The 25,405-nt window shown below is 42.3% G+C and overlaps 1 protein-coding gene across 3 annotated transcripts in view; it reads left to right on the forward strand.

Moving 5' to 3' along the window:
- IQGAP1 (IQ motif containing GTPase activating protein 1) overlaps positions 1–14,018 on the forward strand; it is a 94,142-nt gene extending 80,124 nt beyond the window's left edge. For all 3 annotated transcript variants that reach the window (XM_044760976.2, XM_070494839.1, XM_070494841.1), the window contains 5 exons: positions 1,151–1,363; positions 2,107–2,273; positions 4,736–4,858; positions 9,188–9,296; positions 11,747–14,018. In XM_044760976.2, coding sequence (XP_044616911.1) covers positions 1,151–1,363; positions 2,107–2,273; positions 4,736–4,858; positions 9,188–9,296; positions 11,747–11,860 — 726 coding nt within the window. In that variant the 3' untranslated portion in view covers positions 11,861–14,018. The remainder of the gene's footprint in view (positions 1–1,150; positions 1,364–2,106; positions 2,274–4,735; positions 4,859–9,187; positions 9,297–11,746) is intronic.
- The last annotated feature ends 11,387 nt before the right edge of the window (positions 14,019–25,405 follow it).

A 25,405-nucleotide genomic window follows, 5' to 3' on the forward strand; every position in this document is an offset into this window, starting at 1 on the left:
CCAGTCTTTGTTGAGAACCCCCTGTTGGTTGGGCGCTTTCACCGATGTTGTTTCATTTAATCCTCACACTATCCCTGTGCGGGGAGTCCTGGCCTCCTGATTTTACAGAGGAGGAGACCAAGGCCCTTAGAGGTTAAACAACTGGCCCAAGATCACGTGCCGGTAGTGGCAGAACCAGACTTGGATCCAGTTCTGCCTGAGTCCAGAGTTCCTGCTCTTCGCGTTACGTGATGCAGAGTAGTCTTGACGTTAGAGGAAGAGGGAATCGCTCCAGCGTGGGAGGAACCACAAGCTGTTCCAAATGTAAACATCCCAGCACAAATAGTTCCAGATACGGTACCAGAACCTTCGGTAGTTTTGGGATCTGTCAGCACAGAGGTGATCTTTGAAGCGTTGAGAGTGAACAGTTGCAGCAAAATGACCATGGGTCACTTGGAGGTACCAAACGCATGCTTAGGGCAAGGAGAAAATGCAGAGGTGATGAGCAAGGTGACAACTAAGAAAAGGCACTAGATTTGGGCTGGGGAGAATGGTAATTGGTAATGACAGCAGTAGATGCAGAAGCCAGATTGCTAGGAATTAAAGGAGAAGGTGCTGGAAGAATGGAATAGCAAGTGTGAATCATATGTTGGGCAGGGACATAATGGACGAATGTTGCGTGTTGACTAGGAAAGATAGCAGGACCAAGCCAAGGTCTTTTTATTTTCAAGATACTGGTGTTTGCAGCATGTTTGAAAGCAGACAGAAGGCTTGAGCGTGATTCAGCCTGGACAAAGCAGCGAAAAGAGTTAGCAGGGATTTACTGAGCACTGGTGACGCTACAACATTCGTTGAGCTGAGTTTCAGATAAAATGCAACGGCTTCCATGTCCCAAATGTGGTAGGGAAAAAAAGGGATTTTGTAGCCAGTAGAGCCCAATCTCCTGACCATCCCTGAGTCCAGGAGGAAGCCATGTGGTCTCATTGATGCATCTATCTCCTCTGCTCCGTGCAGTTTCTCTGTCTGTCACTTGTCAGCGGTCAGTTTGTTCCCCTCTGTTTCCAGAATGGAGTTTGAGAGCTATATAAATTCAGGTGTGGATACGCTATATAAATTCAGGTTTCAGATGAGTGTGGTGAATTTGCCAGGAACTTCTTCTTCTTATCTGTAGGAAGCAGAACATCAGAGGGCCATGCAGAGACGTGCTATTCGTGACGCCAAAACTCCTGACAAGATGAAAAAGTCAAAATTTGTAAAGGAAGACAACAACCTCACTCTTCAGGAGAAGAAGGAGAAGATCCAGTCGGGCTTGAAGAAGCTGACAGAGCTTGGGACCGTGGACCCAAAGAACAGATACCAGGAACTGATCAACGACATTGCCAGGGTACTGCACGTGGGGCACGTTGATGGCCTGGCTGAGTTTAAGGCTGTCTCAGAGGCTCGTAAAGAGACAATGGCTGTTCAGATGACAGCAAGCCGCCTTCAGTTCATGGGCAAATTAGTGTCCTCTCCTGCAGAATTGTTTCTGATTTGCAGCACAAGGACCTTGCCCGCCCCTTGATGACTTAATCCACTGCCTAAATTAATAGGGAGAGGCCCCGCGTTAGTGCTGCCTGCGTTCAGTTTGTCTTTGGCCTTAAAGACTTCTTCCAGATCTTTTTAACGATTACCATGAAATATAAGTTCACATCAGTTGGTCATCAAGTCCTTGATTTGTGTGAATCTTCTCAAGAAAGGGCCTCTGGGGTGGGCTGAGGGTTTACGTGTCCTCTGCTGTTGCACTGAGACAGTGCCGTGCACACCTGGGAGCTTCGTCACTGAGAGAGTAAAATTATCTTTTTCTCCCTCTCCTGACAACATATTTAAGAGGTTTAAACCAGCTTTGCAAGTAAATTCTAAGAATGTAGAAGTCTGTAAAAGTAACACAGTTCCCTACCTTTAGAAAATACAAATGGGGAAAAAAACTGATGAGATCTGAATTTCTTTATTTTTGAACATAAATTGCTGCCTATTAAGAATGTGTGGTCATGCAAGGCAAAGTTAAGCGCTGCTGGGTTCTAGTGTTAATGATTCAAGAAACATATGGTATCTGGCACTATTTTCCTAATTTTAATAATTATGTCTCAGGACATTCGGAATCAGCGGAGATACCGACAGAGGAGAAAGGCTGAGCTGGTGAAATTGCAACAAACGTATGCTGCTCTGAACTCTAAGGCCACCTTTTATGGCGAGCAAGTGGATTACTATAAAAGCTACATCAAAACCTGCTTGGACAACTTAGCCAGCAAGGGCAAGTGAGTGTTTTTTTAAAGAAGCAACGTCAGAGGTTTGGGGCCAGCCCAGTGGCGCAGTGGTTAAGTGCGCACGTTCCGCTTCGGCGGCCCGGGGTTCACAGGTTCGGATCACAGGTGTGGACATGGCACCGCTTGGCAAGCCATGCTGTGGTAGGCGTCCCACATATAAAGTGGAGGAAGATGGGCACAGATGTTAGCTCAGGGCTAATCTTCCTCAAAAAAAAAAAAAAAAAATTAATGTCAGAGGAAAAAGAAGTAGAGGCAACTGAAGTGACATTGGCAACTTTTAGTTAAAACACACTGGATCTACTTATTGCATCAGTTCTTTATTTTGCTTCTGGCATTTGCAGAATTTCCTGGTTCCACTTGTTATTGTAGGATGTAAATAAATAATGTGTGGAGGATTTCAAAGATGCTTATTGCTAAGCATCCTTTGTTCCAAAATATCTTCTTGGCCCTAGAAATTAAAGAATCATGGAAGGAGATAATCTAGTGGTCCCCAAACCTGGATGTGCCTCAGAATCACGTTAGCAGTGTTATAAACATTTCGATTCCCTGGCCTTCTCTATACGTCCTGGGGACGAGATCCCAGACCTGACATTTTCCCAGCTGCCGAGGAAAGTCGGATGCAGCCACAGACCATCCGTGTGCCCATTTTACAGGGAGTGAACTGAAAACCCAGAGAGCTGAGTTGCAAAGTGCAGGTGCTACTTGTAGGCTTAGTTTATTTTTTACTCCTAACCTTTCATTTTAAGAATTTTCAAACCTCAGAAAGGTTGAGTGAATAAAAAATAAACACCCACGTACCCTTCACCCGGATTCACCTGTTTTTAACATTTTGCCCCATCAGCTTCCCCTCTCTCTGGCTCACTTACTCTTCTGCCTCCACTCTCTCTCTCTCTCTCTTTCTCTCCCTCCTTGAAAGACTTGCTGAAGTGAGGCAGAGCTCATGTGAAGGGATAAAAATCAGGTCCACCCAACCCTGCCTGCAGAGCTGGCTCCTGTGTCCTTTTCACATGTCTCCATCGTTCTTTGAGCACTTGTGGACTTTATGGCACAAGATGTTTCTGGTTCAACTTGTACTGTCCCCTCCCCAGACTTGGAATGAGCTATTTCTCCAAGCATCCCTGGTTCCTTCTAATGAGGAATGGTATTTGGAAACCAAGATCTAGGCACGAGGTGTGCTCCTTCCCGTGGAATCGTCATTGCTTCTAGGCCTTCTCAGCAGACAGAGCTAGGTTCTCATTTCTTTTTAATGGCTGCATGGTACTCCATTGTCTGGATAGGTATAACAATTGATTTAATCAAGGTCCTCTGTTGATAGACATTTGCATTGTTTCCAGTTACTTATTAGAAAAGACTCTGCAACAAATAACCTCTTGTACATATTTGTCATTTTGCAAATGTGGGCATATTTTTTAAGGTAAATTCCCAAAAGTGGAATTGCTAGGTCAGAAGTTTTGTACAATTGTGATTTTGATATTTTTTTTTTTTAGATTTTTTTTTCCCCCAAAGCCCCCTGGTACATAGTTGCATATTCTTCGTTGTGGGTCCTCCTAGTTGTGGCATGTGGGATGCCGCCTCAGCGTGGTTTGATGAGCAGTGCCATGTCCGCGCCCAGGATTCGAACTGACGAATCACTGGGCCGCCTGCAGCGGAGCGCACGAACTTAACCACTCAGCAACGGGGCCAGCCCCCGTTGCTTGCTTTTCTTATCGCTTCTCAATTTGATTATCCCAGTAGCCTCCTAACATCTGTTTCTTTTTCTTTGCTCCCATTTGTCTGTAATTGCTATGCTGGCTTCAACTCTTTTATTATGAGATATTTTTATTTTTTCCTCCACAGCTGAGGGGCTTAGAGCAACTTCTCTGGGATGCAGGACGGTTCCCTCAGGCTGGCATGAGAAGCCTTCACACTGACTCGTAGGAGCTTAGGTTCCAAGAGGGGCATAGCAGGATTAAGACACTGTCAGATTCATGGTGTGCTCTCAGATATAAATTAAAGACAAAAGCAATTTAGTAATGTTTGCCCAGTTTTGCAGAGATGTTTCTTAGGCTAATCCCAACATTTATTTGCCATTTTAGAATTGGTATGTTGTTTATGCTTGTGTATGGGAAGTTTGCTCTTTTTTTGTGTGAGGAAGATTGGCCCTGAGCTAACATCCGTTGCCAGTCTTTCTCTTTCTGCTTGAGGAAGATTGTCGCTGAGCTAACATCCGTGCCAGTCTTCCTCTGTTTTGTATGTGGGACTCCACCACAGTGTGGCTTGAGGAGTGGTGTGTATGGCTGCACCTGGGACCCAAACCCATGAACCCTGGGCTGCCAAAGCGAAGTGTGCAAACTTAACCACTACACTGTTGGGCTGGCCCCAGAAGTTTGCTTTTTGATCTCATATCGTTGAATTACCAACAGACTTATGGTGGATAGTTACTTATAGAAAGTAACATGATGCAATTTTTACAGGGTCTCCAAGAAGCCTAGGGAAATGAAAGGAAAGAAAAGCAAAAAGATTTCTCTGAAATACACAGCAGCAAGACTGCATGAAAAAGGAGTTCTTCTGGAAATTGAGGACCTGCAAGTGAACCAGTGAGTGTTTACTTTTTCACTTTGTTTTATGCCTTGATTTTTTATTTCTGGGTTTATCACATCTTTATCTTATTGCCTTTATTTTTCTTATCTGGAGTGGTCATTTTGGTATTTTCTGTCTATTTATATATATATCTTTATGTGCAGAATTTGGCCTAATAGACTTGATTTGTCTGTCACAGAAGGAAAGTCCTTATTTTCCTTGTTTGTGGAACGCTTGTCTCAGGACGGGTTTACACCTGCCCGTGTGGGCCCCGTCCTAATTTTTCCTCTTTAAGAAGGAAGCCTTTTCTTCTATGTCTAAGCCAAGAATAAACAAGAATAACAAGAAGATGAGTTTACTCCACTTGTGGCTTGCTTTGCACGTGACACGCAGGCTGACCTTTCCGTCCTCCCTCGGGTCCTGGCCCAGCTGTCATTAGCGAGCATTTATTAAGCACCATCTCAGTCAGCCCTGTGATCTCAGGCAGCTGAGCTTTCTGTTCCTGTGTCTGTGTAAAAAGTCAAAAAACTTTGTTTAAAAGGAAATTTTTATGTTTTTCTGATTCTAAAATAATATGTATTGATTATTGAACTTTGAAAATATGGAAAAGCATAAAGAAAAAGCAACTATAATCCTGCAAGCCAAAGATAACCACTGAAATCATTTTAGTATATTTTCTTTTTCTTTCTTTTTTTTGAGGAAGATTAGCCCTGAGCTAACTGCTACCAATCCTCCTCTTTTTGGTGAGAAAGGCTGGCCCTGAGCTAACATCCATGCCCATCTTCCTCTACTTTATATGTGGGACACCTACCACAGCATGGCGTGCCTGGCGATGCCATGTCTGCACCCGGGATGCGAACTGGCAAACCCTGGGCCGCCAAAGCAGAATGTGCGCACTTAACTGCTGTGCCACCGGGCCAGCCTCATTTTAGTATATTTTCTTCTGTGCCTCTATTCACATAAAGATTATCCAACAACCCACTTACTTGTCTACATACTTAGTATTTTTTTTAACATAAATTGGGATAATACTGTTTATAGTCATGTATCCAACTTTTTTCTTATAACATATTGTGAGCATTTTTCACATTCTTTGAAAGCATCCTTTTTAATGGCCACATAATATTTCATATGTAGTTCTAATTCAACCATTCATCTATTGTACATTTAAGGTGATCTTACTTTTTACATTATTATACATGTGATCATGCCTTTTTATGTAAATCTTTGATCCTACTTCTGATTATTTTTTTATGATAGATGCCTAAAGATGGAATTTCTGGTCAGAAATTCTTTTTTTTTTTTTTTTTTTGTTAAAGATTTTATTTTTCTTCCTTTTTCTCCCCAAACGCCCCTGGTACACAGTTGTATATTCTTCGTCGTGGGTCCCTCCAGCTGTGGCATGTGGGACGCCGCCCCAGCATGGTTCGATGAGCAGTATCACATCCACACCCAGGACCCAAACCGACGAAACACTGGGCTGCCTGCAGCAGAGCGCGGGAACTTAACCACTCGGCCACAGGGCCAGCCCCCAAAAATTCTTTTTTATTCAAAAAACACAAAACATGAAACTTAGCATCTTAACTATTTTAAGTGTACCGTTCGGTAGTGTTAAGTATATTCACATTGTTGTGCAACTGATCTCCAGAACCTTTTCGTCTTACAAAACTGAAACTATACTTATTAAACAACTCCCACTTCCCCTCCCCACCAGCCCTGGGCAGCCACCGTTCTCTTTTCTGTCTCTCTGAGTTTGACTGCTCTAGGTGCTTCATATAAGTGGAATCATACAGTACTTGTCTTTTTGTTACTTGGCTCATTTCACTGAGCGTGATGTCCTCATGGTTCATCCATGTTGTAACATGTGACCGATTTCCTTCCTTTTTAAGGCTGAGTAGTATTCCATTATATGGATAGACCACATTTTGTTTATCCATTCATCTGTTGATGGACATTTGGGTTGCTTCCACCTCTTTGCTGTTGTGAACGATGCTGCTATGAATATGGAATTGTAAACATCTCTTTAAGACCCTGCTTTCAGTACTTTTGGATGTATACCCAGAAGTGGGGTTGCTGGATCATATGAGAGTTCTGTTTTTAATTTTTTGAGAAACTGCCATACTGTTTTCCATAGCAGTTGAAGAAGAATTAAAAAAAATTTTTTCCTTTTTCTCCCAAAGGTACATAGTTGTGGGTCCTTCTAGCTGTGGCATGTGGACCACCGCCTCAGCATGGCTTGATGAGTGGTGCCATGTCCGTGCCCATGGCAAAACCCTGGGCCACCTAAGCGGAGCACACGAACTTAACCGCTCAGCCACAGGGCCAGCCCCTGAAGAAGAATTTTTAGCTCATATATATTGTCAGGGTACTTTCCAGTAGTGTCTGAAATGTGTCCAGTAGTGTCTGAAATGTGTATGAAAGTGCTTAATTATCTCATAGTTCCTTGCCATCATTGAGTAATAAAATAATTTTTGATGTTTTTGAATTCAGTAGTTAAAAAGTAGTATCTCATTTTTAAATTTTGCTTTTCTTAGAGTTCTGATTGAGTTTGTGTATGTGTGTGTTTTTCATCATGACTTATTTTTTTAATTATGGCTTATATTTTCTCTGGTCATTTTTTTCGATTGGGGACCTTGGTCTTTTGAGGGATTTTTTTTTTCTTCTTTTTTTGAGGAAGACTAGCCCTGAGCTAACATCTGTGCCCTCTTCCTCTGTTTTATATGTGGGACACCACCACAGCATGGCTTGGTAAGTGGTGTGTAGGTCCACACCTGGGATCCAAACCAGCGAACCCTGGGCTGCCAAAGTGGAGCGTGCAAACTTAACCACTGTGCCACTGGGCCAGCCCCTGGGGGATTTTTTGATTGAGCACTTGGTGCATTTTTCAAATCTGTCCCATAACATAATATTTATTATCCCTTCACTTCTTTTTTTTTTTTAATTTTTTTCAGATGTACATCATATTTCGAATTCTGTGTACATTACATCATGTTCATCGCCCAAACACTAATTATAGTCTATCCCCTCACATGTGAGCCTAATCACCCCTTTTGCCCTCCCCCCTCCCCCAATGGTAACCACCAGTCCAATCTCCAATGCTATGTGTTTTTTTTGTGGTTGTTTTTATCTTCTACTTATGATTGAGTCTTCCCTTCTTTTTGTCATTATTTTCCCTACTGTTAAGGGCCTACCATTATTTGCCTCTCTTACTTTTTTTTTTTTTTAAATATACAAAGAACTCCGGCTTTTTGTTTTGTTTTTTCCAAAGATTTTATTTTTCCTTTTTCTCCCCAAAGCTCCCCGGTACATAGTTGTGTATTTTTAGTTGTGGGTCCTTCTAGTCGTGGCATGTGGGACGCCACTTCAGCATGGCTTGATGAGTGGTGCCATGTCCGCGCCCAGGATTCAAACCGGTGAAACCCTGGGCTGCCGAAGCAGAGCGTGGGAACTTAACCACTCGGCCACGGGGCCAGCCTCTGCCTCTCTTACTTTTTAATTTGCTACTATGGGCTTAGAAACCAGATAACAAACCAAACTAGTTAAAGTAAAATTATTTATACATGAAATAAATATCTTTAAGGGATAACCTGTGAGGATTTCCTGTTGAGTAAAATGCGTGTGTTTTAGTGCATGGACATTGTGACTCTCCTTTAGCTTCTCAGTGGCCTCTTCTGCATCCTTCCTGGTTCTCAGCTCTGTTCACAGCAGATGCGGGTGCTCCACAGCTGAGTCTGGAAATCTGGGGTGATATACTTTGAGCACCTGGGGACAGCACATTCCCACCCTCTTCTGGTGCCATATAATTTGCCGGCATGTTAACATGTTGAAAACGAGTGATACCTCAAACATTTTCAGTAATAGCGATTTATATCTATGGCACCTACTCTTTCCAGAAAACCTCCTCTCTTGGTTCTTTTGTTCCGACCCCATTTTGTTTATTTACTCACTTCTTCCAGTCCTCAAACGTGTGCATTCACACACACACCCTTTCCTCCCTCTCCTTCCAGCCCAGTTTCCTCTTGATTCTCCTTTTATCGTCAGGTCTCAGCAATGGCCCCATGGGAGGCTGGGAGAACTCTGACAGCCTTGCTTAGAGACCGTTTGTGGCCTCCCTCAGTGGTGCTCCATCTGTGGACTGCAGGCGCTCCGGGGAGAGGCTGCCGTCCTCCCCGAGTCCCAGAGCGCTTGGTACTCAGAGTAGCAGCCCCGCACCCGCAGAAGTCCTTTGCACCTTTATTTTGTACTCCTTTCCCTCTTGGAGACATTGTTCATCTCCTCGCCACTTCTCAGACTATGTTTATAAGAGAAGATGAAAATCACACCCTAATGATGTTGTGTTCCAACAGGTTTAAAAACGTTATCTTTGAAATCAGTCCAACAGAAGAAGTTGGCGACTTTGAAGTGAAAGCCAAATTCATGGGAGTTCAGATGGAGACGTTTATGTTACATTATCAGGTGGGTTCCCCCAGAGAGGGCCAAGTGCTCTGTCGGAGGCAGCGCCGATCTTGTAAGCTGCGAGAGTCCTTAGAAAGGAGACCCATCTGGGGAAAGCTGTCCACAGTCAGCACTGAGCTGGGCTCCACACCGGGGGGAGGAGGCGGGGGTCTGTGTGGGTCTCATCTGGTCCATGCCAGAGTGCGTGTGCAGATGTGTGTGTCTTCAGGAAGCCTTTGTCTGAAGCTTCCACTTAGTGTTGCCGCTGAAGTGAGCTGATCCCGGGGACTTGAACAAATGCTTAAGTATGAATCTCGACAGTACAAAATTATAAGCCCTCTCAGTAGCTTGAAATCTCGTGGGGTTTTTCTTCTCATTTTGACTTGATGTAGGTGCTTAAAGGTGTATTTCTGACAAGGTGTGTGTAGATTGCATCTCTGTAAATTGAATGTCATTTTAAATTCAAAAAGAACTCTGCTGTGAATCATTTTGTAACATAGTTATTCCTAGTTTTTATTCTGACATATCTCTAATTTTTATGCATTAAACCTCTCTGGGCCTTGAGGGATGCCTAGGTAAGGTCCAGACTCCTTTAGCTTTGTGTATTGAGTGCTTCCTCGTCAGTCCGACTCTTTCCTTCACTGCTTCGCACAGCTGCAGCCCATCAGGCTGGGCAGGTGCCTTTCTCTGAACGTGCATTTGGGCTTTTGCACATTCTGCTCCCCCTTAATTGGGGGCCCTCCTTCCCCTCTCCTTCTCTTCTCTTCCTCTGTCATTTATTGAGTACTCACACGGGTGTTCCCGCCGCTGGAGCCTCCCCGACCAGCCCAGCCACAGTCGGTTTCTCCTGTGCTTCCATCACCTTTAGAGATGGCCTCTGTTAACAGTAATGTTGACTTCTCTCTCTCTCATCCTCCCAAACTGTGAACTCTTTAAGGACAAGTCATATTTCTGTGTTTCCTTCTTGATGACTAGTCGACCCTCAAAACATGTTGGCTGAACAAATGTGAAATGATTTTGTGATGCACACGGCTAATTAACGTACTTATACAAAAAAAGATTCTTTTGGTCCCTCAGTGTCACCAAATTCACGTAGGCCGCCCAGTCTGCCTCAGGTAATGTATTCAGCCATGCATAGATTGATGGAACGTGGAATGACTGCCAGGTGCGAGGTATTATGTTCGGCACAGGTGACACACCAGGGTCCTCGTCCTCATGGAGCTGCTAGGATTTTTACAAAAGATGAATTGGTTGAACTTCTGAGGTCCCTTCAAGCCCTTTGCCTCTTGCTTTCTCATCACTGCTCTTCTGAAATTTAGGGGTGAGCCACTTAGATTTCCTAAGTTTGTTCTGGACGGTGGAGGGCAGTGGGAAGAGTCAGATGCAGATTCCCAATGGCCACTCCGCGCTGCTGTCCCAGGGCCTCAGCAGCCTCATCTTTTTTTTTTCTCTCTCCTTTTATTTATTTATTTATTTTTAATTGAGTTAATGATAGGTTACAATCTTATGAAATTTCAGCTGTACATTAATGTTTGTCAGTCATGTTGTAGGTGCACCACTTCACCCTTTGTGCCCATCCCCCCCACCCCACCTTTCCCCTGGTAGCCACTAAACTGTTCTTAGTCCACATTTTTAAATTCCTCATATGAGTGGAGTCATACACAGATTATCCTTCTCTAGCTGGCTTATTTCACTTAACATAATTCCCTCAAGGTCCATCCATGTTGTTGCAAATGGAATGATTTTGTTCTGTTTTGCAGCTGAGTAGTATTCCATTGTATATATGTACCACATCTTCTTTATCCATTCGTCTGTTGCTGGGCACTTAGGTTGCTTCCATGTCTTGTCAGCAGCCTCATCTTTAAACTTGGGATAATGACACCTCATAGGACTTCTGTCAGGACTTAGAGGACACTGTATAATGTGCTTCTACAACGACAAGCACATAGTAGGCTCCTAAGAAACATCTTGTCCTCTTGTTTTCTCTTGCCTTTAGAATATAAAAGCTGTCTCATGTGAAATAGAACTTGGCCCGTTGTTGAGACAGCATTACTGGCCGTGTCTTGTTTTCAGTGATTAGCGTGTCTCATCACAGATCGAAATGCCTTCACCTTCTCCAGTGAGCCATCACTCACACAAACTGGAGGCGCATCACTGTAGCTTCTGAAACACAAAGTATGAATGTGTGTGATGCCTGAATATGTGGCTTTTTCATGTTCGGCGTACTTTGATATGAACCTCTTGACTTCTTAACTCCAAAGGTACTAGAAAATTCAATTGACCAACAAGCCCTATTCCTCGAGCTCGCCGGGTGCTTGGGCAGTGGGCAGTTCCATAGTTGGGAACTTTTTCTCACCCCATTTCACATCTGGCACACCAGGCATGCCTCGTTCCTGCTGGACCCCTGCCTACATTGCGTCCTCTCTTTTCTTCTGGCACAGACTTAACTGTCAAAATGTTTTTTTGAACAGGACCTGCTGCAGCTACAGTATGAAGGAGTTGCAGTCATGAAATTATTCGATAGAGCTAAAGTAAACGTCAACCTTCTGATCTTCCTTCTCAACAAAAAGTTCTATGGGAAGTAGTTGACCGTGTGCTGCCACCCCAGAAGGATGAAGGAAGAAGCACCTCACAGCCTCCTTTTTAGGTCCTTCTTTACTCATCGGAAGCAAAGACCCAGCCCAGAACAATGCCTCAATTTGATACACTCCCACTGCCACATTTCTAACTCCTCCTGCTCTGACGGGACAGTTGTTGCCCTTTTTTCATAGGGAAATTGTATTTCAGGCTTAGTCTGACCCTTTTTGTGCCTTCGTTTTCTGTCACTTAGGAAAGAGTGGCGGCTCCACTAGACGCTTTCTGTGTTGTTGCATGACTATGTTGTAAGCTTTGGTGTTTGTTTTAATTAGCAACAGGGATGGTGGGATTTGAATTCTTTGTTTAGAAGAGGAAGATATGAGCATCAATAACATACATACATTTAAGACACAGTTACAGTGTCAGGTTATCTATGATTCCTTAGGTTGTCATTGAAAGTGGAGTTCCTTTATGACTCTCTCCCATGAGGAAGACTGAAGGATATGGGCATCATGGGTTCTCTTCATTCTGTTCTCTCTGGGCTAATAGAAGTCACTGCTCTGTGTTCAAAGGAAGCATTTCCAGAAAAGGCAAGATACTGGTTTTAAATTTGCCATTAAACTTGGACAATTCTGTTAGTGTAGCTGTCTCATCAGTGAATGGGAGAGTCCCATTGATAGAATTCGGCTATTTAGGTAAATTCAGGACAGTCTGAGGCGCCCACGCCTTGTGTTGGTGCCCAGAGACTGACTAGGTCCGGGAGGACATGCGCCCCGCCCCTGTAGCAGAGGAACGGGTTAGCCCTAGTGGAGAAGGGAATTGTTTTCAAAACTGTTTTATATCTTAAGAGTGCCTTATTAAAGTGTAGATTTACTTCTTAAAATGTGGATGATAGGAATTTAAAGATTTATATAATGCTTCAAAAGCCTTTAGAATACTGTAAGAAAAGGGTTTTTTAAAAATTGGCTTATCTGTATATCTGAACTCTTAGAACTTTCTTATAGCTGAAACACTAGGATTTATCTGCAGGGTTGCAGAGAGAGAATCCTGCCTGAAATAGACTGAAACAAAACCAAACAAAACCAGCCGACGCTGTTACACTTGATATTAAAATCTGTTTTCCCTCATTTCTTTCTCTTTTCTCTTGCTGCCCACATGGTGCCTTTATTTTTATGAGCTCCAGTTTTATGGGTTTAGTCAGAAACAATTCAGTTCTCAACATTGAATTTAGGAAGCTTTTTTTCTTAGATAAAAAGTCATATACATTTTTTTAAAAATCTGTTTATCCAGGAAAATATATTGAAATCATGCTGCTGAGCCTCCACTTTCTCTGATGTGTTGGTTCAGTTTTCTTTTATGATAGAACATAAACTAACATTTAAAAATTTACTGATGTATATTTAAAGCCAATAAACTGTTTCATTAATAACAAATCATGTGCAGTGTCCCTGTTACAAGTGTGAGTATTGGAGACATGTTTCTCGTGGTAGATGGTGGGCTCGGCAGGGCCGCAGGTGCAGATGTAAGCTGTGTGGGTCTTTCCACACCCAGGCGGCCCGCGGCAGGCGACGAGACAGGCGTGGAGCGCCGCGGAAGGAGCCGCTGCTACCCGATCTTGTTTTTTGGAAGACAAATTTTTAGTAAATATTTTCCCCGGATTAAAAGAAGATGCTGTTAACAAGTAGCATTGCCTCAAAAGCTAGTACCAACCAAAGCGTCAACCTTTTTACCTTAAAAGAGGATACCCATCCCAAAGGCTTGTCGGGCCCCATGACAAACTGAGCAAAGTTTACAACTCCTTCAATAAAACAGGGTGTTTCAATTATTTGTAAGGATTATACATCCCTTGAGACAACTTCTAATGCAAAAGAGCACAAAATGCACTTCAAGAATTTTGATGGTAACTATACAGAATTATGGTTTTAATACCATTGAGAATGTCCGGACAAACTTAAGTCATGACATTGAAACCATGTAGCTCTTACTACTTTTATTTATTAGCTGTAGCCTTCCCTGTCTCATCTCTCTGCTTCCTTGACCTTCTTTTCCGCCAGCCATCATGACAGTTACCATGAATTTACCTCCTCCCGAGAATTTGGCCTGCCCGTCAGACTACTGCTGCACACAGTCGCCTTTGTATCTCTGAAATAAAAGGTCATTTGTTCATGTTTCTGTTTATTTTTCTCAGTTTCATTGTTAGCAGTTCCTGCTAAACAGTGTTGACGAGAATGAGATTTAATAACTGAAAACCACCACAGGAAACAACCTCTTTCTAGTCTTTGAAGGAGTGAGCGCAAGTCAGCTATCAGATCAGTGAAGTATCTCAAAGTGATTTTTTAACGTGAGTTTAGCCTTTGTAAATGTAATATGCTTGAAGTAGCTCGACATAAAAAGACAGTGAGTGGGGAGGACAAATACATCACTTAGTTCTGACTGGCTAATGGCTGAAAGCTTAAAATTGCGGCAGCATTTAATATTATTTTATGAACAGCAGCACGCTATGTGTTGAGCACACAGTCATAGAAGCTCCCTGAGGGACATACTGTGTTACACACAAGTCACCAGAAAAGACTAGGGAAGTTGGATATGGAAAAAGGAAACAGCAGCAAAAGGGAAAAAAAGCGGTTTCCTTCTAAGTAAGGTCCTGGGGGGCAGACCTTCAAAACACAAATATGTATATAAGTATCCTTTGTGTTTATAAACTGTGGCCAGACTCGGTTGGAAAATCAGTGACAAGAAGAAATAAGGGGAAAAACGGAATAATTCTAAAGTAAACATAAGTGAAAAATTGGAAGCGATGGTTTATGTGGGTGGCTGAGATGACCCCGTGTGAGGACGCGTGATGTGGTAAGAACACGGGCTTTTCCTGGCCGTGGTCCCTTGTGGGAGGTGCCCCCCGAGCCGCAGCTTTCTCATTCTGGAACGGAGGATGCTCCGGTAGGTGTGTTATTGAAACAAAGTCTGTTCTAACAGCATGCTCCACGTTGGCCCACAAAGAAGTCAAGTGAGTTAGGAAGGTGCTTATCAAGGTATGACGATGTTCAGTGAGGAAACCAGAACAAAGGGGAACTAGGAGGAGGAAGGTGACACGGAGCCTGCCGTGATGCTGGTAGACCGTGAAGGCCAGGCAGTGCAGCCACATGGAGAGGGAGCCGGGAGCCGCCACCTGCCACCCGCCACAGCAGTCCTGCTCCCATTGTTACGCCTGTGTAAACCCGGAAAGAATTCGGGAAGACTACGTTCCTCCACCGTTTTGACACCTAAATTTTTTTTATGTTTAAATTTTAAAATGTTTAATTGCCAACATATTGTGAATTCCCAGGTAAAAGTCACCCCAAAAATCATCCCAGGTAAAGGTGTCCAGTGGAACCCCATCCATTTTAAAGGTACATGAACAAAGCTCTTTGTTGGTTGGAAACTTGACATTTTTTTCTCTTTAAACTCGTTTCTATTCCACTTCCCTCAGAATTTTATCCAAATGTAGTATTTTTAAGCATGTCTTAGTTTTGATTATTTTTTCCTGTACCATAAGGCTGTTAATCCACAAAAGTATTTTGCATCATCATAATTATAGTTGGTGCACATTTGATCAAAGTAATGTAATATATTGTCTTGACAAACAATTCTGAAAGTCACATATTTGAAGTCCATTTTTTAATGAGATAAATGAAGGTTTTTCTTTTTTTTTTTTTGAGGAAGATTAGCTCTGAGCTAACTACTGCCAATCCTCCTCTTCTTGCTGAGGAAGACTGGCTCTGAGTTAACATCCTTGCCCATCTTCCTCTACTTTATACGTGGGACGCCTGCCACAGCATGGCTTTTGCCAAGCGGTGCCATGTCCGCACCTGGGATCTGAACCGGCAAACCCTAGGCCACTGAGAAACAGAATGTGCACACTTAACCGCTGCACCACCAGGCCGGCCCTGAAGGTTTTTAAAATGAATGTTTAAAGAACTTATGGGTAACTATTACTACTTGCTAGAGCGAGATAGGGCTCATGACCAGTTCTCTTCCTATTTTTCACTTTTAGAAATGTAAGCTCTGAGAAGCCTTGCTGTCATAATAAGCAATGGAAACGGAAGGTGTTTTGTTGATAGCAATGTCACACATTTCATAGGACTCCTAAGTTTTATCCAAAAACTCAATGATTTATAATAAAAAATTATAATATGGGGCTGGCCCGTGGTTAAGTTAGGCATGCTCTGCTTCAGTGGCCTGGGTTCACAGGTTTGGATCCCGGGTGCAGACCTACACCACTTGTCAGCCATGCTGTAGCGGCGACCCACGTATAAAGTGGAGAAAGGTTGGCACAGATGTTAGCTCAGGGTGGATCTTCCTCAGGAAAAAAAAGAACATAAAAAAAATTATGATTATGTCCTCCAATTTTGTTGAAAGCCAAAAAAAAAGAGGGGGGGATTACCTAGTTTGGAAAAGAATTTATCATCCAGTCATTAGATCATCCACTTTGTCAGGACTTGGGAATTAGACAAGGAGCTTTACTAAGACTTATCAAATGATTATGAATTACACTCATAACCTTTTGACTTAGAGACAACTTGTTTAACCCAATATGCTAAAGATGCTTTGGAAAAATAGAAATATTTTAATACTCCGTTGGCACTACAATTTTTTAACATCCTTTTTTTATTTTGGAAAACTTCTAACATAAACAGAGAGATTAACATAATGAACTTCCATGTGCCCACCATCCACACTCAAGTTATCAACACATCATCACACTGTTTCAGCTCCACCTCCACCCACACTGCCTTGAGTTATTTTGACAAATCCCAGATACAGTATCATTTCAACTGTAAATACTTCAGTGTGTATCTCTAACATACTGTTTCTCAATAGGGAGCAATTGTGCCACCAGGAGACATGTGACAATGTCTGGAGATACTTTTTGTTGGCCCAACTATGGGGGTGCTACTGGCATCTAGTGGGTAGAGGCCAGAGATGCTGCTAAACATCTTAACAGCGCACAGGACAGCCTCCCTTAGCAAAGAATTCTCCAGTCCAAAAACGTCAATGGTACTGGGTTGAGAAATTCCACTCTTTATAGGCAAGGACTTTTTAAAAAATCCCCAAACTATTATCACCTAAAAAATAATTTTAAAATATCAAACATGCAGTGTTTGCATTTCCCCGGTCATCTTATAACTGCTTAACCAGTTCGTACACTTGAATCAGGTCCCGAACAAGGTCCACCCATTACTTTGAGTCAATAGGTCTCTTATATCCCTCAATCTATAAATTCTACCTCCCTCTTTTTTTTTTTTGTTAGTCTTGCAATTTACTTGATGTTGATCCTGTAGAAGTTTTACATTCTGGGTTTCTTATTACATCCTTGTGGATTAGACTCAGTTTCAACGTTTTGGCAAAAATATTTCAGAATTCCTATTACATCAGGGGCTTATCTTTTTACGATGAAAATAAAGACTGGTCACTGGGTTCAAATGCTGCCGACTTGACCCGTTAATTACAAAGCTTCCCATGAGCGTCTCATCACATGTGGATCCAGCAGCTGCTGACCATGACTGCCTAGATTTCTTATTTCATTAGGGGTTGCAGAATGGTGATATTTTAAGCCAATCATTCCCTCTTCATGTATCAGTTAGAATTCTTCTAAAAAGAATTTCTTACCATCAACTATTTCGTTACCTTGAACAGTATTTATACAGGAAAAGATGATGAATGCTTGTTTCACTCCCATTACTTACCAGTTTTCAGAATGAGCTGGTTCCCTAACATCTAAAGGTGACCAATGAAATTTTGTCTTTCAAAATCACTATGACTCCTGAATTTTTAATATATTTGATGTCTTTCAATCCAATGCAGATTTTTTCCCCCATCCTCAAATTGTCCCCTTTTTGGCTAATAGAAGTACCTTTGTGGTGACTCTCGAGTCCTTTGACATGCCCCCAGTAGTCTTTGATAGCTTCCTTGCTTTCTGGCATAAGATGTTCCAGCCCTGTCTTGTTACTTTTCTCACCCCACACCTGGAATCAACCATTTTTCCAAGCAGTGCTGGTTCCTTTTAGTGGGAAATGGTATTTAGAGAATACAGTCTGGGTGCTAGGGGTCCTCGTCACTATTAGGTTGGTCATTTTTTCTTAGCTTTTTGAACGGAAATAGTTTTTTTTTTTTTAAAGATTTTATGTTTTCCTTTTTCTCCCCAAAGCCCCCTGGTACATAGTTGTATATTTTTAGTTGTGCGTTCTTCTAGTTGTAGCATGTGGGATGCCACCTCAGAATGGTCTGATGAGCAGTGCCATGTCCGTGCCCAGAATCTAAACCAGCGAAACCCTGGGCTGCCACAGTGGAGCGCGCGAACTTAACCACTCGGCCACGGGGCCGGCCTCAGGCAGTATTTTTTTTAAAGAGAACATTTCCTGAGTTCATAACAAAACAAATTTTTTAATAAAATACTTTTAATATATGCAGGTCTATGAAAGAAAAAAAATAAAAAAGCCCTGATTAGTAGCATTTGCCAATTCCCCGGTATAAATACTTGCCCATAGCTGATTTCAAGCTTGATGTCACTGGTCACTGAATGTGGAGTTGGGAAGAGGTGCTAACAGTCGGCTCTCATGAGCTAGTAGTCAACTACTGTTTTATTCCGGGAATAATAGGGAGCGATTGATGGATTTTAAGAAGAAGAGCAAGAAATGATCCAATTTGGGCCTTAGAACTGTGGAGGATGGAGGGGGATGAGGAGGCAAGACTCAAGACAGGTTGTGTAGATAGCTTCTATTTGGCCCTCCAGACCCGCTCTCTACCCTTCACTCGCCTCTGTGGCCTGGGAAGATGGCCACAAGGACTGCATCACTGTATTCCTCCAGCTTCCTGTTGGGCTTGGCCAATGGCAGGCATCACAAGGAGACTGGAGGTCTGGAAGACAGCGAGGTTAGGATTTATTCTTCCAGGTCACTGAACTGGCTGCCTCTCCCTGCCAAAGGCCAGAGCTCCTGTCAGACACCCACCTCTCTGGAACATCGCAGTAAGCAGCCCCTCCTCCCCACCCTCCAGGCCCAGAGTGCTAATGATTCCTGCTGTAACTAGCCCCAGGGGCCCTGCGCTAGCCCCAAACCCTGCCCTGTCTCTTTATTAGCTTTTCTCCAAATTACCGGTTTGAGTGTGCCATCTGTTTCCTGCTGGGACCCTGACTGATACACAAGTGTACCAATTAAGTTCTCAGTTAGTGAGAGATTTGGTGGCCTGAATTGGATAGTGGTTGTTAGGATGGAAAAAGGTGGGTGAATTCTAGAGAGAGTTAGGAAACAGAGTCGATGTACTGGCCGTTGAGGGGACAGTGGGACACTGCGCCAGCAAGTGCCCCTCAGGAAGTATTCTACGATCAAGAAAATTTTAGAAGTGCTGTATTCCGTCATTCTACCTGCAGGTCACAACACACATCAGCATATTTAAAAGCTCTGAGAAGTCCCGCAGTCAAGAAACTTGCTTAACTTCATGTAACCTAGCTCTCCCCAAATGGATCTGACAGTACCATCTCACCCCTCTTTTCAGGAAGCTCCTTTGGCCACCTATGAAACTCACGTTCATGGAATGCACTCTGAACGGCTGGAGAAAGAGGAGGCTAGAACACAACTTGAAGCTTTTTATAGCTGGTAAATATCACTGAGGGAACAAAAAAGCAAAAATGTGCACTTGTATTTCACATTCCCTAAAGAATTCTGGATTCCATTCCACAATTCGAGTTTGGCAAAATTACTTGTTGAACACTTTTGGCCTTAAATTGCAGATATTTATTCTGCATTCTGCACCTACTTGTCGAGGAAATGATTTTGATCTGAATATGTAGGAATGGATACTTGATAAACTCACTGTACTTGCTCATAGCCACTGGCTTTTGTCTCTGGAGAAACCCATTCCCCGTTCCTGTAGGTTCAGAGGCCCAGAGGTCTGGAGGATGGAGGAAGAATCTGGAGGTGGGAGTTGAACAGGCACATGATAGAAAGGATGATGTGATAGAAGTTAAAGGATAACTCCTCTCATAAAAAGCCAACTCAGAAAGAACTAGCTTCTGAAAATAAGGAGCAGCTCAAACACCCCTCTCCATGAGAAGAACCCAGGACCGCTTGGAGAAATGGCTGATTCCAGGGTTGGGTATAAAAAGTATAAGATGAGCCTAGAACATCTTTTGTGCCTAGAAGAAAAAAAAATACTAAAAAGTAGATGGGAACATGTTAAAAGGACACAGAAGCCAGTTTGAAGGTCAAATCTGGGGTAATTTAAGTATGAAAATAATAACAGTAATGGATAACCTATTGGATAAAATAAGAATTCATGAGCCCATTCTGATATAAACAAGTGAATAGAGAAAGGGCAAGAATCATCAATAGATGCTGAAACCAGTGAGTGCAAGTTTGTTGAACAACAAGATATTTATATAGCCTCAGAGTATCTCTCTTCAAGAGTCTTATTAATTACAAAGGGAAAAACCCAGAAACTTTACCATGGAGAAACCTGGCAGATGTCATCTTCAGCAAGGGATCAAGCTTAACGTCGGTAATGGACAACTTGACACCATACACCTCCGGATTGACAAACTGGGAAGAATGCGACATTGCGTCTGTTCCAATCCTGCCCAAAATGCAAAATCCGAAACCAATCATGAGAACATATGAGACAAACTCTAATTAAGGCACATTCTACAAAATAACTGGCCTGTCACTTCAAAAATTTTCAATCATGAAAGACAAAAACTGAATAACTGTTCCAAATTGAGGGATACTAAAGAGACATGACAGCTGAATATAATGAGTGATCTTGGATTTTCTTTTTGCCATAGTTTTATATTGGGACGGTTGGTAAAATTTTTAATAATATCTGTAGATTAGAGAATAGTACTATACCCATGTTAATTTGCAGATTTTGATAATTTTACTGGGATTATTTATGTAAGAGAATATCTTTGTTTTTATGAAATAAACACTGAAGTGATTACACGTAAAGAGACATCATATCAACTTGCTCTCAAATAGTTTAGAAGAAATGAATATACACAGAGAAATGATAAAGCAAGTACAGTAACTCTTAACACTTGGGGAATCTAGATAAAGAATATATGGGAATTCTTTATAATACTGCAAGTTTTCTGCAAGTCTAAAATTACGTAAAAATTAAGTTAAAAAAAAAAGAATTAAGGGTCTTTACTTAAGTGCACCAGGAATGATGTGGGCTGCAAGAGATGGAAAACTGACTTCCAGTGCTTTAAACACATCGGGTTAGCTTTATTTCACATCAGTCTAGAGGAAAGCAGTTGCAGGTGTTGGTTTAACTGCTCGACAATGCGGACCTGAGCAAGGTTTTCTATCTTTCTGAATCCTGAATTTGTTTTTTTGGTTTTTTCTGGAAAAGATTCGCCCTGAGCTAATATCTGGTGCCAATCTTCCTCTCCTTTTTTTCCCTTCCCATAGCCCCAGTACATAGTTCTATATTCTAGTTGTAGATCCTTCTAGTTCTATGTGAGTTGCTGCTACAGCATGGCTACTGACAGACAAGTGGTGTGGTTCTGTACCGGGGAACCAAACCCGGGCCGCTGAAGCAGAGCGCACCAAACTTTCACCACTAGGCCATCAGGGCTGGCTCCTGAATTTGTTTTTATGCTTTCTCTTTTCATGGTTGCAAGATGGCTCCATAGCTCCAGGCATCACTTCTCTATTCAAAGCATAAAGGAGAAAGGGGCTTGCTGCAGCTGAATATGTCTCTTTGTTTTGGGGTTGTTTTTCTTCTTTTCGGGGGGAGGAAGATTGGCCCTGAGCTAACCTCTGTGCCAATCTTCTTCTATTTTGTATGTGGGTCACAGCCACAGCATAGCTTGATGAGTGGTGTGTAGGTCCATACCCAGGATCCAAACCTGTGAACCCCAGGCCACCAAAGTCGAGCACATGAACTTAACCCCTGTGCCCCTGAATATGTCCCTTTGATTTGAAAAACAAAAGTTTTCCTAAAAGCTTTCCAACAGGCTTTCCCTTATGTCTCAGTAACCACATGGGTCACATGGCCAACCCCATTTGTGAGGGAAGCCGGGAAGTGCCACATGCCTCTCTGATTTCTGCACTAGAAGACTGGAGGGAGTGTTGACCATTCTAAGACATTAGCTGCTCTTAATTTGAAAAATACAGGCCATATTAATTCTTTGACCCATTCTATGATCCCATTCTTTTTTTTTTCAGGTGAGGAAGATTAGCCCTGAGCTAACATCCGTTGCCAACCACTACGCCACCAGGCTAGCCCCTGATTCCATTCTTAATGGTAGTATTTCTTAAGGTTTGATCATAGACCACCTATATTAGAATCATTTGTTATAAAGGCAGAATCCTGGTTCGCAGCCCAGTTTGCATAAATCATAATCTCTCGGCGTGGGATCCAGGAATGTAGATTTTAAACAAATGCTTGGGTTCCAACAAAGTCATAGACAAAAGTAAATGGAAAACTTAGTAAAACACCTAGAAATCCTGGCTAAAACAACAAAAACTGTAATGCATAGTTGAGCTCATGAGAAAAATCCTCAAGTGACTAAAAATTAGATACTAAACACTTGCTTATTTATCCCAGTAATCCCGGTAATCTAGGAGTTTCAAGCTTGTTTTTTTTAATTAACTAAAATCCATACTTTATTCAGATTTCCCCAGTGTTTACCTATTATCCTTTTTCAGTTCCAGGATGTCACATTATATTTAGTCATCAGGTCACCTTAGGCCCCTCTTGGCTGTGACAGTTGGAGTTTAGTTTTTAATGCCCACTGGTAAAAGGAGATGATGGAGTTTCACGAGCCAGGGCGTTAGACTTGGAACTGAAGCCAGGACCCTCAAAGGCTGCCCCCTAGGGTGTGTTGGGAGAGGCAACCCTCTATGGGCTCCGAGCATTCCTGGATGCTCTGGTTGGTTATGCCACAAATGCAAAGCTCTGATCATTCTTTACTGGGCCACTTCTCAGGGTTGAGTTGGCAGTGAAAAACTTTCAGGGACGAGGTAATGCCTTCTTTCGGGGGCAAACAGCAGGTTTGTTCCTTTCCTGTAACAGAACCCACTGCATGTGTAGGCAGCCTTCTGAACCACCCCTGTGGGACTTGGTGGGTAAGGGGAACTGACACAAAAACAATGTTCATGCTGCTTGCTGTGCAATGTTTCTGACGGAGGAATCTCACACCTCCTGCCAGCATCTGTGAAACAGTAACATGGTAAAGTACGAGCTTGTAAGTAGGGTAGAATCCCACCCAGAAAGGGTGAAGTCTACCCACTGGAAAAGTTAGCAGAGAAGCTCGGCTATTTCTGGCTGGATCTAAGGAGGGGGAAGAAAGCTCCTGGAGAAATGAAAAACTTGGCTCTATCTAGGTTTAGGATCTGAATTTACAGTATCCATATAATAAAATCCCCATGTCTAGTAATTTATTTTCCTGCAGCTCATGGAACAAAACAAAACTACCTTTGAGTTATATTCCCACTATCCAAGATTCCCACAGGAAAAAAATGCAAGTCCCCCTAAAGATGAAAGCACAGTTAAAACATTAGGGAAAAAAATCCACCATAAGCAAGAGCCAGCAGATACAACAAATAAGATTAGAACTCCCAAAACTTGAGATAATAGAACCATATGCTGAAAGAGAATATAAAGTTAGTATAACTAAAGTCATAAAAGAAGGAATAAAAAAATAAGAACAGGACAATGAGTAATGAGTAGGCAGATTTGGAAAAGAACTAAACAGAATTTTTAGAGGGGAAAACATAGTACTTGAAAAAGGGAAAACTCGATGGACAGGTTAAACAGCAGATCAGACACAGCTGAAGAGAGAATTTAGTAAAGTGGAAGATAGATCTGAGGAAACTACCTAGAATGTAGCACAAAGAAAAAAGTGGAAAAATAGGAAAGGAAGGTTAAAAGACATGAAGGGTACAATGAGGAGGTTTAATATGCATCTGAATGAACCTCTAGTGTGAAAGAATAAAGAATACAGAGAAGAAGCAATATTTGAAGAGATTTTAGAGTTTTCTAGAACATGTGAAAGACACATTTAACAAAGTCTCCCAATTGCTTTACAGTATCTGTTCTCCCCTCATCTAAAGTAATGGTCCCCAAAGTGAGGTCCCAGAGTAGGTAGCATCAGCATTACCTGTGAACTTGTTAGAAACGCAAATTCTCAGCCCCATCCAAGACCTATTGAATCAGAAACTCAGAAGTGGGGCTCAGCAGTCTGTTTTAACAAGCTCTCCAGCAATTCTGATGAATGCTAAAGTTTGAGAACCACTGTTCCATCATAGCAGAATTGTGATTCTTAGTTGGGCATACAGCTGTCTTTTATGTAGGGGTGGCCATGTAACTAAGTTCTGTTGAATAGGATGGATATAGAAGGAAGTTCATGTAGCAGATTCTGAGAACCTCCCTTAAGAGACAGAGTGCATGGGCCCTTTTCCCTTTCTTTTCACCTTCATGCATCTTGCTGCTTAGAATGTAGATGCCACCATGTTGCACCATGAAGTCGAGGCCATGAAGGGCAGAGCAACAAAATAGTTCCTTGACTTTTACATAAGAGAAATAAACTTTCATCTCGTTTAAGGTCACTTTTTGGGAGGTTTTCTGTTACAGCTAAATCTAATCCTAAATGATATGGGTCTTGAAACTGAAATATACTGAGTTCCAAACAAGATTAAAAACAAAAACAAAATCTACAACTCAACACACTGTAACAAAACCTCTAAGTAACCAAGGAGAGGAGACAGATCATCTACAAAGGAACAGCACTTAAGCTAACAGTAACAGCAACTGCAACAAAACGGGCCAGAAGACAAAAAAAAAAAAAATGTCTTCAAAGTTCTGAGTTTGACCTGAAAATAATTGATACTCACAGATACTGAGTGATTCTCTTACAGACAAGTATTAGAACAACTGAGACCAGAGGTCAGAAAACCATAGTCAATGGGCCAAATCCACCCCACAGTCTGTTTTTGTAAATAAAGTTTTATTGGAATACAGACATGTCCATTTATTTATGTGTTGCTTATGGCTGCTTTCATGCTACAATGGCAAAGATGAATAGTTACAAGGAGACAAGACCAAATGGCCTGCAAAACCTAAATATTTACTATCTGGCCCTTTACAGAGAAAAGCTTGCCAATCTCTGATTTAGACAAAGGGTACATCTCATGAGTGTGAATTCCCTGTGTCTCCCTTCTATTCCTCATAGCGGGATGCTCAGGATGGTGGTGGCTATGATCAACAGGCCTGAGGAGCTTCAAAACAAAGTTCCAGGTTTTTAATTCTACCTCTGCCAGAGCGGCCATATCAGCACCTGGAAACAAATGAGGCTATGGTAGCATGAGGGGAAAGAATTTTGCCGCTCTGCAAGCCAGGTCATCTGGGTCCTGATTCCAGGTCCAGGGTCAGGGTCCTGACATTCTTGGTGTGTCCACTGATGCAACCTCTCCTTGCATGTGCCTTAACTTTTAACTTTTGTCCAGATAGGGGCTTTCCAGTGCCAGGCCTAGCCACGGCTCACCACACATGAACCAATAGTCATCAACAAAGCA

Source organism: Equus asinus, chromosome 2, assembly GCF_041296235.1.
Source record: "Equus asinus isolate D_3611 breed Donkey chromosome 2, EquAss-T2T_v2, whole genome shotgun sequence".
In the NCBI taxonomy this organism is placed as follows: Eukaryota; Metazoa; Chordata; class Mammalia; order Perissodactyla; family Equidae; genus Equus; species Equus asinus.